Source organism: Peromyscus leucopus, chromosome 9, assembly GCF_004664715.2.
Source record: "Peromyscus leucopus breed LL Stock chromosome 9, UCI_PerLeu_2.1, whole genome shotgun sequence".
NCBI classification, from domain to species: Eukaryota; Metazoa; Chordata; class Mammalia; order Rodentia; family Cricetidae; genus Peromyscus; species Peromyscus leucopus.
Genome location: NC_051070.1, coordinates 3,239,175 through 3,253,859, shown reverse-complemented (window position 1 = coordinate 3,253,859; position 14,685 = coordinate 3,239,175). Strand labels below are relative to the sequence as shown.

Here is a 14,685-nt window from a genome sequence, read left to right as displayed (position 1 = left end):
GGCAAGGCCTCAGCAAGGCCTCAGCAGTCCCACAGACCCGCAGCGCTGACCACATCTCAGTGACCAACCACACAACTGCACAGGGCGCTGGCCTATTTGGCTTTCTGACATCTGAGCACTTCCCTGGAGTCTCAGCATACACACATTTACAACAGCACACGTGTGCAGAGCAGGGGCTCCATCCGCTCTGCAGAGCCATGTTTCAAGAACAGTATGCACAATGAGTGAGTTATAAAATTTATTTGTGTAAGCATTCAGACACTTTCAGGTGGGAAAGATGATATGCAGATTCTACGACAAGGCTGAACAGAAGTGTCGAGAGGACGGTACGTCTGGTGTGGACACAGCAGTAGCACAACTCAAGATTAGATGAGAGCGCTTCACCTGGGAGAGACTTCAGAGAAGAACTTAAAGCTCTGAGACGAGATATGTTCCAATTGAAAACACTAAGAACAGTACCATCGATGAGAAAGGAAAACTTCCAAGTGTACCAAAGGGGCGTAGGGAAAACGAGGGGGAATTTGCATCTGTTGAGGTACAAACAGGAGTGTTCCATTGGGGAGGGGTTAATTATTATTAATGACAGACCCTGTAAATACAAAATAAAATCCAAATCACTGGTCACAGAATTCAAAATTTACATGTAATAAAGGCAAGGCAATAGACTCAAGTTCTGCCTGTCAAATATTTACCCCACAGACAGTATCTACAGAAGCACTTGGCCAATGTGTACACAGTGATTCCTTATGCACGCCAAAAGGTTCCGTAAAAATGACGCTATATACAAATCTGTACACTGATCCACCAGAGCGACTCTCCGTCCCCGGGGGAGGAGCTGTCGACATAAAGCAGGGTACCTGAGGTTGCGTGTCTTCAACTGCCTTGTCACAATCCAAATATACATTTCAGGGGGTTGTTAAAGATACGTTCTTTGAACATGTGCACTATGATTAAAATTAAAAACAATAAAAAAATAAAATAATTGCTTGAAGGAGTAGACCCTCCCCACCCATCGGAAAGACTCCATCTGGCTGTGGCGTGGTGAGGACTGGATCGCTGGGCAGGTGCCGGCGGCTGGGCAGGTGCCGGCGGCTGCAGGAGGGGCCTCCATGACACCTCTTTGCAGAGTCAGCAAAGGCTCTCATTGACTTTTAAAGAAGGAAGATGAAGAAAGGAAAACCAAACCCGAATGCCAAAGGCATCTCAGTGAGCTGAAGTTCCTCCACCACTCAGAGAGTACCTAAGGGAAAAGCAAAGAGAAGTCAGTACACATTATTCCCGACACCAGAGCAAAGCTTCAAAGACCCCAAACTTCACATTCTTTACAGAAACTTCAATATCTTTAAAAAACCCACCAGTGGGGGGAGAGTCAGCAGGTTAACAGAGCTATTCTACAGAGTGCATAATGAGCACGAGATTCTGTTCTAACACAAACACTCATAGTACGTAAGAAGCAAGCCTATGTTCGCTCTCCCGGGAGGGGTGTCGTTAAGATAGCAAATGACACCCAGGATCGGCTTGTTTTGTGCTATGTGGTGCGGATGTGTGCACACGTGTGTGTGCATGCAAACCTTTGTGGGGCCAGAGGCCAACTCTCGGGAGCTTCCTCTATCATCCCCGCCTTACTTTACCAGGCAGCGCATCCTACGGGGTTGGAGCTTTACCATTCTGGCTAGGCTGACTGGCCAATAAGCCTCCAGAATCTACCTGTGTCTCCAAGGCCAACACCCCACCCCATGCTGGGATTACAGCTGTGTACCATCACATGAAGCCTTTGTGTGGTGTTGGGGACTGATACTCAGGTCTTCTGTGTGTAGGGAAAGCACCTTATCCACTAAGCCTTCTCCAGGCCAGGATCTATTTTTGAAAGCTGGTGGTGAGCTCAGGGACACACACCCATGGTTAGGTTGAGTCTAAGCTCAGCCATTCTTTGGGACAGCAATATACAGTGTAGGCCAGGTGAGCCACTTCCTGGCGGTAGTCCAAGACATGGCCCAGAGCAGCGGAGCAGGATCTGTGTGTCTGCATCAACAGCCTTGTGTACAACATCAGGAGGCAATATATTGAAAGACACAAGGGATGGTAACAACTCGGTCACTAACTCTAAGACCCATGTATTTGTTTTCCCCCAAAAAAAGTCTGCACTGTCTTGCTTCTGAATGCTAAATGGTGTAAGTCATGGCCAAGATGATTCCAGTCACTGCAAATGGACATCCAATCACAGGAGATGGCCAAGGACATAGTTAAGGAAACTCTCTCAAACTCTCCTCCCAGAGTGCCTTTGTAACACATTGCACATACTCAAATTGTCCCACAGGAGCCTCAGCAGCTCACTGGAGCCACAGCATCGAAGACTCAAATGTCAAGAACTACAAAGGCCTCGATGCCGGTTGAGCTGCCCCTTCTGTGAGTGGATGCGCTGCTCTCACTCAAGGATCCAAAGTCACTGTGAAGAGACTCATGTGGAAACAAACTAGGAAGCAGCCTAGACGTCGCTCATGGGTCAGCACCGCCCTATGGCTGGCTGGCCGGCCTTCAGCCACCTCAAGGAGGAAAACAGAGAGCCAGAGCCATGTCTGCAGAGACAAGATCAAGACCCCATTTGACTTCTTCAAATCTGAGTTTGAACTGAGAAGATGTAGCCATATGTAACTCATACCAGACTTCAAAGGTTGAATACCAAAGAAAACAATGTAAAATATCTCACTTGTTCATTGTTTGTAATGATTATTATAAGTTAGCAGGGGAAATTATCAAATATATTAAAATTAACTGTTTGTTCCTCTTTACTATTTTGGTATAGCTTCTAGGAAATTAGAAATTCCGTGTGAGAAGGCTGGGGATACAGCTCAATGGCGGAACACTTGCCTAGCAGGTTCCAGACCGAGGAATAAAGTCCCGGCAACCACAAAACTTCCCCAGCACACATGTAACATCCAAAACAATCAGGATTGGGGGCCAGCGGGTAAAGGTTCTTCTGTGTAAGCCAGGCAACCTGACACCCGGGACCCACATGAGGGGAGGACCAAGCTGACTCCATACATGCACCATGGCACACGTATGTCTCCCCAAAAATAATTAAAGTACCTCACATTTCTATTAGAGCTGGCAGATCAGGTGCCTCAACAGGAAGACCAAAAGGTCCAGAAACGGGACAAGGATCAACTAGGTGTATATACAGTGTGTATTCACAACACCCATGCCTGAGCTACTGGAGAAATCAAGTCACGCATATCAACTACCCATAGAACATCAGGCAACTCTGGACCCAATGCAAAATCCTTGAAGGTGACAAAAACTCGGGGATGTGTGCCCGCCACCCAGCTATTAGGAGCTGAGGCCGGACTGCCAACAGGGCGGGCTTTGGTGGGGCCCAGGGCGCTCAGCAGATAACAGGCGTTTGCAGACATGCCTGATGACCTGAACTAGATCCCTAGGCCCAAAAAGGGGCATCAAAGAACCAGCTCCTGAGAGGTGTTCTCGGACCTTTGCCCACACGTCTACACTTTAAATACTCCAAAAGCAGAAAACAAACTCGTAGGATAGTTAACAAATAACCAGTTTCTGGGGGTGGTTCTGTGTGGTTTACGACAAACCTCTTTAAATGAAAAACAAATGCCCCTAGGAGGAGATGTGGAGTGACCCAAGTTAGAGCTCATGGAGAAGTGCGGGGTAAGCACAAGGCTGGTTTGAAGCTGTATTTTCCTTCATTTCTCTGATGGGCTGCTGCCTTTAGAATCAAATCGGGGCAATCGTAAAAGGACCACTCTCTCCTCCAATGGCCTGAAGACTGGGGCCACCAAGCAAACCACTTTATTCTTTAGCACTAACAGGAAGGTGTGTTCATCATGGAGGGATGGGAGCTCCCTGAGGCCAGAGCACAGACCCACAGGGAAGGCTGGAGCATGGCTCAGAGTTCACTGCAGCACTCAAGCCTCTGGTGCCTGTACATGGGTCAAACCCAAGTCCCAGTGAGCACTGGGCTCCACCCCTGCTCATGAGACCACTGGAGGCGGAGGTGTTTGAGGGCATCTTGCATTTCTCTGGCAGGAGCTATAAATGCAAGGCTCCGTGGTCCTTTCCGGACTCACTTCCTTCATCTACACAGTTCAGAAGCAGCCTTCTCCCAGAGGCTGTGCTGTACGCCCATGGTCTGGGGACAACAGCAACAGACAAGAATGAGCACCCGAGAAGTAGACCAAGCTGCAGCCGGGGCAGCTTCCGAGTCCGAGACGCCATACCAGCACCGCCAGGCGCCCTTCTACAAGCCAGCTCCAGCCGAGCCGGTTACCTCTGCAGCCGCTGCACCAGCTGAGCCACCATGGTGTCAGAGATCCCAGGGCAGGCCTCTTCCGCCAAGTAGATGGCTCCCCGAAGCTCTTCTATTGACCCCAAGTTTCCTCCACATGCCTGGCTCTTCTCCTTCAGCTGAAAAGGCACACAAGAGCAGTGAGACACACGCGCAGACCTGGGCAGCACCACTCCGGGAAAGAACAACAGGCTGAGGCCGTCACCGCCACCGCCAGGCTGACGAGGATCAGGCGTGAGCTCTGTGGCTGAGAGTCACTCTAGGGCCCCATCTTAGGTCTCTGTGAACATTATGTACGAATGCAGCAAAAGAGGGTCCCCACCGGACTCCTCCAGGCCAGACCACAAGCAAGTAGTTCTGCACACCTCCACACACGAGTCTGACGGTGCACACCTTCTCTCTCTCTCTCTCTCTCTCTCTCTCTCTCTCTCTCTCTCTCTCTCTCTCTCTCTCTCTCTCTCTCACACACACACACACACACACACACACACACGAGTCTGACGGTGCACAATTCTCTCTCTCTCTCTCTCTCTCTCTCTCTTACACACACACACACACACACACACACACACACACACACACGAGTCTGACGGTGCACTCGCGTTTCCTCTCCTCACACTGGAAAGTGCTATCAACGCCTGCCACGTGCACTGGTTTCGGCTGGCAGCTCCCATGAAGCCCATCAAAGCCCCATTGCTGACGGTTACTATGGGTTGGGGTACAACTCAAGCACACAGCTTTTGGGGTCAAGAGCGCTGTCACATGTTCTCACATAAACGTGGCACCCCTGAGTTCTAGGGCCCGGGCAACACCCTCCTCTGCTCCAGGAGTCCTAACTGAGTCTCAGGCACACCTCCCAGGCATGAAGACCACGCCAAGTCCTGTCCTGGACGTGCTCAGAGCGTGGACGATGAACACAAGAGCCGCCGCTCCCATCGAGGCTGAGCTCAGGATCAAAGACCTCCCAGAACAGACCAGGGGCAGCTGCAGACTCAGAACAGCAGCCGGTGCTCCAGAGTTCCCTCGTCCATCTTTGCAAATATGTCAGAAAACACTCAGCTTTGACTCTGCAGGCATTGAGAACAACCCAAGCGAGCCCTGGCGCCCTGAGAGCATCGGGCTCCTTGTCCTGTTTCTAATGGGCCATGGAGGGACCGGTCACGGCTGACACTGGAGAGGCCCACAGAAGCAGAGCAATTGTGACACTGTTTGCTAACACTCTCTGCCACCTCCACGCACAGCGTTTAGACTCATCTGCAACCTGCCACCCACCTGCCTCTGACCTGACCGCACCTGTGTGTCTCAAAACAGCAGAAGCAAAGACAGAGAGCTGGCGCTCTCCCGCCCTCTCCCCGCCCGGGACTGGGCTAGATTCCACGGCCCCTATCACTAATGTGCGGGGTCGTCCGGCACAGGCAGAGGAGCAGCAATGAGGACGTCACACACTCGTCTGATTACGCTCATGTGTTGAAGTTGATAGAGAATCATCTTCACTGAGCTGTGATGACTGTTAGGAGCATGGAATACTCACCTCTAGTTACGGCCTGTTATCTCTAATGACCGTGCCTACTCAGGGGGAGGGGCACCGGAGAGATTTCCTTTTCTTCTCTAGAACTTCCAGAACACTACCTCATTTCCGGTGGATTTGAGGTTGTTACTGAGGAATGATTTCAAACGTTTAAGCCCAGTAAAACCTACACAGCCCTGACGAAGAAGGAAATCCACACAGCTTTCCCTACCCCCCCGGCTTGGCTTACAGAAGGCAGGACCAGGACTAGTTGTCATGGACACAGTATAGACGCTGAGCCTACCTCTGCGAGCTGTCTTCATGCCCTACTTGTCCTGGCAGCCGCCCACAAAAGGACAGCCCTGGTCCCCTCTTCCTCCCTCCCACCCCGCCCCTCCCCCCAAAAAAAGGGCAGCCAGGGGTCTTACCTCAGCAAACAGAGGAGAAATAATTGTGGACAAACACTGAGAGAAAGGCCTCTTTGGGATGTCTTTCATCTTGGGAAGGAAAGAAAAGGGAGTCATTACAAACAGGCGACACCGAGGCGGGCGGGCGGGCGGGCAAGGACTCCACCACGGCACGACTGGACTCCCCAGGTCCCCCCCCCCCACCCCCGGAAACAACTTCTGTTCACCAAGTGAGATGTCGAGGAAGGGCCACCCATGCAGCTGGGAACCCAAGGACATCTCTGCAAGATCCCGGGTGTGAACCTGTGGGTGTGAACCCGTGGGTGTGAACCCGTGGGTGTGAACCCGTGGGTGTGAACCTGTGGGTGTGAAGGAACCTGCTGCCCTGCTCTGAGGAGGCTACAAAGCCAGCCACTCCAAGCAGCCATTGTATGCAAGGCCCTGTTCTTACCAGCTCTCTGTACTTACCTCCCTCAGCCTGACAAACTAGAACACCGTGTTCACACAATCTTTCAAAATCTAGCATTCTGTAAATTTAAGTGGCCATAAAAACCACCTCATCAAAATTAGGTCTATATTAAATACCAAACTCAAAATACTGATTTTTAAGGGCCTGAAATTAAAACTCCACTATAAAACCCAGGTATGTTATGAGTACGTCTAACAGGCGCGCTCATCAGAGCATCCAGGTGTGAATTTCATTTCCACATCCAACTCCACCATGTGCTGAGGGTCGGGAGGTGAAGGGGTACCGCTCAGCACCCACACTCTCAGAACCACATCTCCAAACCTGCCAATTCCTTGAGGGCACATGCCACCAAGGAGCTGCTCTGAGGAGGCCCTCGTCCACTCCCACAGCCGGCGTGTCCAGCCACGTACCTTATTTCTCTCCAAATCTGACGCCTGGAGAGTCCCGTTCTCCAGATTCTTGGGATCTTTCTCCCGGATTGTGAAGATCCAGTCCCCAGAGTCACCGCCTCCGGACGCCTGGCCGTCTGTTTCCCTTCACACAGAAACCCCACCAAATTTACCAGCACGCTGTGGACCGCACTGCCCAGCCCACTGCCCAGCCCCATTAAGTCCCAGCGCCCCAAGTCTGCAGCCCGCAGCACATCACACGAGACCGGAAGGAGCGTGGTCCCTGGGACTGTCCTTGTGCTACCCCGTCCACTGTCCGCTGCCTCCACACAAAGGAGCCACACATCTCCTAAGGACCCACCGGCCACTTCTGTCGGTCTCTCTTGAACCTCAGTTTCTTTCCAGGTCCCTCTTTCCGGCCACAGCTAAAAACGTCCTCTCCTTTGCTCCCTTTAGGCCACACCCCATCACACCACACAGAGCTTCATTCAAGTCCTGAACGAGCACTGCTCACTACCGTCCCCTCCCCGGCCTCACGGCCCCCTTATGGCCCAAGTGCTCTGCACACTGCCATGTGAGCAGGTCCCCCTCCCCGCCCGTTCTCGGGCCTCAGCTCCTCCTCAGCAGCACCTGCCCTGACGCCTCGTCCTTCCCCAACAAGCCACGCCGCTCCGCCTCGCTCTCACGCCTCGCTCTCACACTCCAGCCTTACTCTGATGCCGGCTTCCTAGAGGCTGACCCCAGGCTCTGACCCTTTGTTCTCAGGCTCCAATTCCAAGGTCTGTTCTACAGCAGGGCATATCTAAGTCTGCGTCTTCTGCCTGCGCTCCATCCTGCGCTCCATGCCGCAACAACACTTTAAGCTACAGATACGTCATCACACATTCCACAAGCAGCTCAAATTCCAACATGGCCTGCATCAAACTGTTTCTGACACTTTACCACTGTGACATGCTGCTGAAACCTGGGACAACTTCCCTGGCTCCTTTACCCAAATCCTTCACTGGGAATTAAACCCAGGGCCTCTAACATGCTAGCCAGTACTGAACAACAATCCCAGCACTCTGTGTCCATTTTATATTGAGACGGTTTCATTCACTTGCTGGGATTAGCTGGGATGACACCTCCACCCAGACCTCATGCAGTCTGTTGCTGCCATTCTAATCTCCCAGCAGCAGCATCTGGGTCACCTGGTCAGTGGTCTCAACCCTGGCTATAAACAGTAACCTGGACCTTCAGACCTGGGCCTGTCCTGGCATGGAGACATGATGCTAGCTCTGGCTATAGTGTGCAGGACAGCAGATCGGGCCTCCAGGACCTCCTTCCTCTCTTACAAGACAGCCAGGCCACCCTCCCTCTACCTCCTGTTTGGAGGGCTCCAGCTACTTCACACAGCAGTCAGCAGAACGTGGGTGCTGAGCGGGAAACCCGCATCAGTGAGTGACTGCCCCACACAGAGCTTGACACACTGAGGAGTCTCAGAAGCATTCTTTCTTCTCAGAACTGCATACAAGGACTTTGTCTGTCCGCTCCTTAAGAGCAGGACGCCATGCCACAATCCTATGCATGCGTCTATTATACAAATGCCACTCACCAAAGAACCCCAAACAAGCCCATGTGTACAAGACAAAACTCAGCATCAGTGAAGAGGGGCAGGATACAGCTCAATGCAGTGTCGGCCGCGTACATGAGGGATTAAACCATCATTTCCCAGTAACGCTAGCACGCACTCACACGCACGCACGCACGCACGCACACACTCGCACGCACGCACGCACGCACGCACGCACACTCCCACAGAAGCGGCAGGCCCGACTGTCCCGACTCACACGTCTGAGTCCTCTGAGCTGGAGTCGTCGTGGCTCTGCTCAGCCTTCCACCTCTTGTACCTGTCGATGAGCTCAGTCAAGTAGGACGTTTTCTTTGCGTTGCGGATGATGAACTTGTGCTTCAGTAACTCCTTAGCCGTGGGTCTCTGGAAAACACACGCCTAGATAACCACGAGAGAAGTCCCTCCTTCCTTCTGCTCCCCTCCACCCCAACCGCAGACGTCTGGACTGAAATGCTCATCACCGCACCACTCAGCACTGGGCTCCACTTTGGAGCCCGCTTCTCCCACAGGCTCATTCCAGAAGAGCAGCCCCTCTACTCAGGCCTGAGACTACAGCCACAGGGTGAACGGGATAGAGTTCCAACAAGGATGACAACATCCCCCCAGAACCACTCAATCCAAGTTTAAAGAGCGAGCCTTCCTCCCCAGTAACTCCACAAAGAACTTTGTAAGTACTGCCTGAGAGGCCCATCTCCTCGTTTACACGGTTCTGAGAGCGAGCATCTCCTGGATTATGTGGTCCCTCACAAGTGCTGACCAAGGGAATGTGTGTTCTTCGTGACTTCCTATAGTGTTAGGCCAATAGCACAAATTAAAGTGAATTCAACGATTCAACTCATCTACAACAGGTTGGGGTAGGAGTCAGGAGAGACCCAACCGGGTTCCCTCAGTCACCACTGTTTCCAATTTAGAAAAGCAGGTGTGTGAACCTATCCCCACCCGAGTGCCTGGGTCCAACAGCTTCATCCCCACCTGGACATGGTTTACCTTCAACGGAAGGGCACACCAGAGTTTAGTCAGTGGTTTCCCCATCTACGGCACAAAGCTCCCTCAACATGCAGAGTGACCCACCCAGGGACAGGGAGCAAACCAGAGGTGCCAGCCAGGCACACCACAGTCCCACCTACTCCAAGGAATCAACGTTTTTGTTTCTTTTTTCTTATCAAAAACAGCATGTTCCGCCAACCATGATCTCTGAGAACCCAGAGAACTTCATCCGCTGACTAGGACACTCCAAGCACCCCAAGTGCGCGTATTCTCAGCTTTGCAGCCTTCTTGTCTGAAGGTCCAGGGGCAGGCCAGGTGGAGGGGTGGATCCCAGGAATAAATGCGCACTAGACGTGCGTTAGGAGGGTACAGACACGCCTGGGTCTCTCTTCCCGGGTGCTGCTGTACTACGCTGTGCCTTGAATGAGCCCATGATAGAAGCGATTAAACCGTCTGGACCAGCATCACGGCCACACCCACCACCGCAGTGACCACACGCTGATCTGCTGACCGCAGCCTGCAGCCCCTCGCAGGGCTTCAGATCCGGATCAGTTCCTCTGCCAGAACTGGTACCCTCCCTACTGGAAGAACTACATGATGCTCTTGTAAAACTCATCTTTTCTCACCATCTTTAGACAAGAGTTCCCGGGGACCCCTCATGAATATTCTTCAGGTTCAATGAAGCATTGATGTCAGCTAACTCTGCTCAAAGAAACCCAAAACAAAGCAAGGACACAGGATGCTACATGTGACACAAAACACACAGGCTGCTTTCAGAGAAAAGCCCCAACTCTCAGAGAAAAATGAGGCAAAGCTCACAGAAGCCAATGCCGGGCTTTGCCACCACTGAGTAAACTCAGAGGGAAAGGGAGATGAAGCAGAGATGGTGGGCAGCGTGTATCCATTTGTGAGTCTCCTGGCACACGACAACTGGAAACAGCATTTGCTTCCATTATTTTCAGGCCAGCCTCTGCTATTACTAAAGTAGCTTTCTAGTTTACAGCCTGACCTTTCTCTGTAAATATTAAAAACTGATGACCTCACCCCAATACTAAGGAGAATATTCTTCAGGTTCAATGAGGTATGAGATGCTAGAAAATGTTTAAAAAAAAAAAAAGTAACTACATCTTACATCCCTAAAGGGTAAAATGACAACAGTCTCTGTAATTTAAAGAATTCAAACTCTTCTGCGAAGATGCGTGCGACCGTGGAGACAGCTGCCAGCAGTGACTGAAGCGATTCCAACAGAACAGATCCAAGCCAAGCTGAGACCACAGAAAGGGGCACTCACAAAGCTCGGCTCTTTGTTCAGACAGGCCTCCACAAACTCCTTGAGGGCTTTGCTGTAGTTCCCTTCCAGCGTAGGAGGGTTGTTCTTGGGGATGAGGAATAACACCTTCATGGGATGCAGCTCAGAGTGCGGCGGCTCTCCTCTGGCCAGTTCTATTGCCGTGATGCCCAGGGACCAGATGTCTGCCTGTAAGGACCAAAGCATCTTTGAGACATGGAGCAAGACTACATTCAGACAAGCAGAGGGTGTGCGTGTGCATGCGTGCGTGCGTGCGTGCGTGCGTGCATGTGCATACACGCTCACGTGTGTTTCAATCGCAGGCTCTGAAGGACCAGCAGGCCTGTGTGTGTATGTGTGTATGTGTGTGTGTGCGCGTGCGTGCGTGCGTATGCATGCGTGTGTACACACTCACGTGTGTTTCAATCGCAGGCTCTGAAGGACCAGCAGGCCTCTGTCAGGGGTGCTCAGTCCTTGTAGCAGTGACCCAAGGACAGAGGAGCAGGAGCTGCCTGAGACCCTTTGTGAAGCAGCAGCTCCTGGTGCACAGCTCTTCAGATCCAGTGGCTGCCTTAGTTTCAACACCAGCTCTACAATCGAGGTCTCGTGACATTAGACAACTGCTTCCCCTAAGCCCCGCCCCTCAGTTTTCAAGAGGGAGGTGGTTACAAAACGGTATGTAAAGGGCCGACCGCTGTGGCCAGAACTCCAAGCAGTCTTGTTGTTTGATTGCTTCTGCAGTGCTGGGAACTGAACCTAGAGCCTCGTGCACGCTGGGCCAACACTCTACCAGCCCTATAGAATGTTTATTATAAAACAGGCAAACACACAGACATGGAGAACATTAACAGAATGCCCCTCCACACACTATCACACAACCATGAACATCACCAGCACTTCCAGACAGACTTTATTTGTTATCACAGAACATTTTAAATAAGCTGCTAAGTCTAGTGGCCTGTAATCCCAGCACTCAGAAGACTGAGGCAGGAGGAGGGTACAAGTTCGAGGCCCCCTAAAGCGGCAGACACGGTGAAACACTAGTGCTGCACGGCATGGCCTCACATCAGTGAGAGACCGCAGAAAAGCGACCGTGGCATCTGCCACCCACTCCCCCATCCGGGACTTCAATCGCTACCCACACACGGCTTGCTCACACACTGACGTAAGATTGGCAACACCGGGAGCTCTCAACTGCAGTCTGCAACACCAGCATGTGAGCAGCAGAGACTTTCCCTGGCAGTGTGGGGCAACAAGAGCCACAGGTTCCAGCAGCACTGCCACTGGACAAGAGGAAAAAATGGATCCGTGGAGGTGGTGGCTGACCAGGGCATCCGCAACTCACTAGGAAGGACCTCAATTGAGACTGGCCAACAGGCAAGCCCAGGAGGCTTTCTTTTCCTGGTTACTGACTGATGTGGAAGGGCCCATACCACTGCCAGTGGTGCCATTACCCCTGGACAGGTGGCCCTGGGTAGATGAGAAAGAAACTAAGCAAGCCACAAGGAGCAAACCAACAGTGTCCCTCCACGGTCTCTGCTCCAGTTTCCATCTCCAGGTTCCCGCCCTGACTTCATGAAGGACTCCCCAAGCAGAGGTCACAGCATTGTCACAGCCACAGAACCCTAGCCAAGCACCCTGGTGACATCCGATGTGTTTCTCTTTTCCCAGCCTGTGGATTCTGACTTGAGACTCAGACTCAGCCCTGCTTCCAGCTGCCCAAGCCCATGTACCAATCACTTCCCTGCACAGTGGACTCCTTAAATAATCACGGTAATGGAAGGAGCCCAGCAGTCTTCGGGAACTACAGTCACCAACTCAAACGGAACGGAAGGCAGGAACCGTGGTGGAGAGAGGCACCTCTCTCCTGCCACTGCACCACAGACTCGTCACCAGTCCAGGCCCTGAGGGGCAGCCTACCATCTCCCTCACAGGTGGCAAGAGAAGGCCTATTTAGATGACACAGGACCGGGACAATTCCTGACCTTAGCCACTTGGAGTGGACTCACTGGCCATTCTGCAACCTTGTGAGTCGCAGAAACCCTTACCACCGTACCCCAGTCAGAGCCATGGAGACGGCAAGAAGTGAGAAAGTCATGCATGGGAATGAGACGCAGGGCAGGCCTGGCTGGAACGGGCCCTCTAGTCTGTGAGTGCTGTCACCTGCCCCACACTCTCGGGCACAGCACGCCACCACCATACATCCACAGGGCCTTTGGCAATGACCTCCATTCAGATCCTAGGCACCATACAACCAGCTCAGTTTGCCCCGTTACGAGAAGGCGTGGTGGTGGTCTCTGCTTCAGGCTCTGTGCTAGGCTGAGAACTTGCTTTTGGAAGTGGAGGCTGAAAAATCAGAAGCAGCAAGGCCGAAAGGAGCTGGCCCTGCTTCCTCAGGCCACGCACATGGAGGGACCAGCGAGGAGCCCTGGTCTGCCAAGCAACTTGAGATTCCTCTTTGGAATTCCCTAAGCCCAATCAAGAACACCACGCTGTGATCCTGGCACTAAGGAGGTTGATCCAGAGGAACTGAAAGCTCAGGACCAAACTGGGCTACATAAGGAAACCCTGTCAAAAAAACCTAAACTGAAACACCTACACCCCGCCGGGTGGCAGACGTGAGGCTGTAACGCTCTTCAGCCCAGCGTCCCTGGGCCCTTCCAGCACTAGCCTGGCTGAGCTGCCTTCACCGGGACCAGTGCAGTCAGTCCCCTGCCTGCACCTGATGCCCACCGACAGACCTGGACACTGAGCTGACATGTCCATGAATACCAAGCCGTTTGGCACGCAATCAAAGACCACAATGAAGATCCATGTTTAAACCAGTCTACCCTAACAAAAGTGGGCGGGAAGACAGAGACGCCTCCCCAAGCACTCTACCAGCAGCGTTACTTCCTCTACCTCAGAACAAACATTAACTACCAGGGAAGGGGTGAGAGCCACAGTCCAAACAACCCAAGTGAACTGCACCACAGACCATGACAGCAAGATCAGGGGAGCTCTCTGGAGACAGGGAAGGCAGTGGCCTGGGCCCCAAGTCAGAAGGGCCGTGGGTGAAAAGCTCATTTACCACACCAACTGAAAGAGAGTGAGTGACAGGGCAGTGTAAGGGCCTGGATTCTGGTCTCTCTTCCACCAAAGCTCAGACGTGAGCACTGACGTCAGCAGTGGACATACACCTACTTCCTACAAGACGGAGCTCGGGGAAAAGGCCCAGAGAAGACGGGTTTCAGAAGAGAAGCAGCCACAGAGGTAATCTTTTCCCAGAAGACCAGGAACCAACGAACAACAAATGCAGAGAGCTAACTGACTAGCCTGAAGCCCAGGGGCCTGAGTTCCTTCCCGAGCGCCCACAACACGGCACGTCTGAGTTCACCAAACCAGCCCAGTTCCCTCAAGCCAGAGCCAGGGATGCCTGCCCTTCACCCACTCCGGGATGCCGTAATGGCATATGCCTTACAAGAGTGACCCAAGGTCCCAAAGGCAAGATATCCTATGCTTCACACACCACTTAATGAGGCAGGGAGTCTGCCGCTACACATGGAAGAGGGTCCTATTTAAAAAAAAAAAAAAAATGGCAGGGCGGTGGTGGTGCACACCTTTAATCCCAGCACTCGGGAGGCAGAGGCAGGCGGATCTCTGTGAGTTCGAGGCCAGCCTGGGCTACCAAGTGAGTCCCAGGAAAGGCCCAAAGCTGCACAGAGAAACCCTGTCTCG

General features: G+C 52.5%; 1 protein-coding gene across 2 annotated transcripts in view; it reads right to left on the bottom strand.

Moving 5' to 3' along the window:
• Positions 1-224: 224 nt before the first annotated feature.
• Positions 225-14,685, bottom strand: part of Stk24 (serine/threonine kinase 24) — a 104,156-nt gene continuing 89,695 nt past the window's right edge. For both annotated transcript variants that reach the window (XM_028868235.2, XM_028868233.2), the window contains exons 6-11: positions 10,972-11,157; positions 8,911-9,056; positions 7,103-7,226; positions 6,245-6,313; positions 4,292-4,428; positions 225-1,240 (exon numbers count right to left, since the gene is read on the bottom strand). In XM_028868235.2, the coding sequence (XP_028724068.1) occupies positions 1,204-1,240; positions 4,292-4,428; positions 6,245-6,313; positions 7,103-7,226; positions 8,911-9,056; positions 10,972-11,157 (699 nt within the window). In that variant the 3' untranslated portion in view covers positions 225-1,203. The remainder of the gene's footprint in view (positions 1,241-4,291; positions 4,429-6,244; positions 6,314-7,102; positions 7,227-8,910; positions 9,057-10,971; positions 11,158-14,685) is intronic.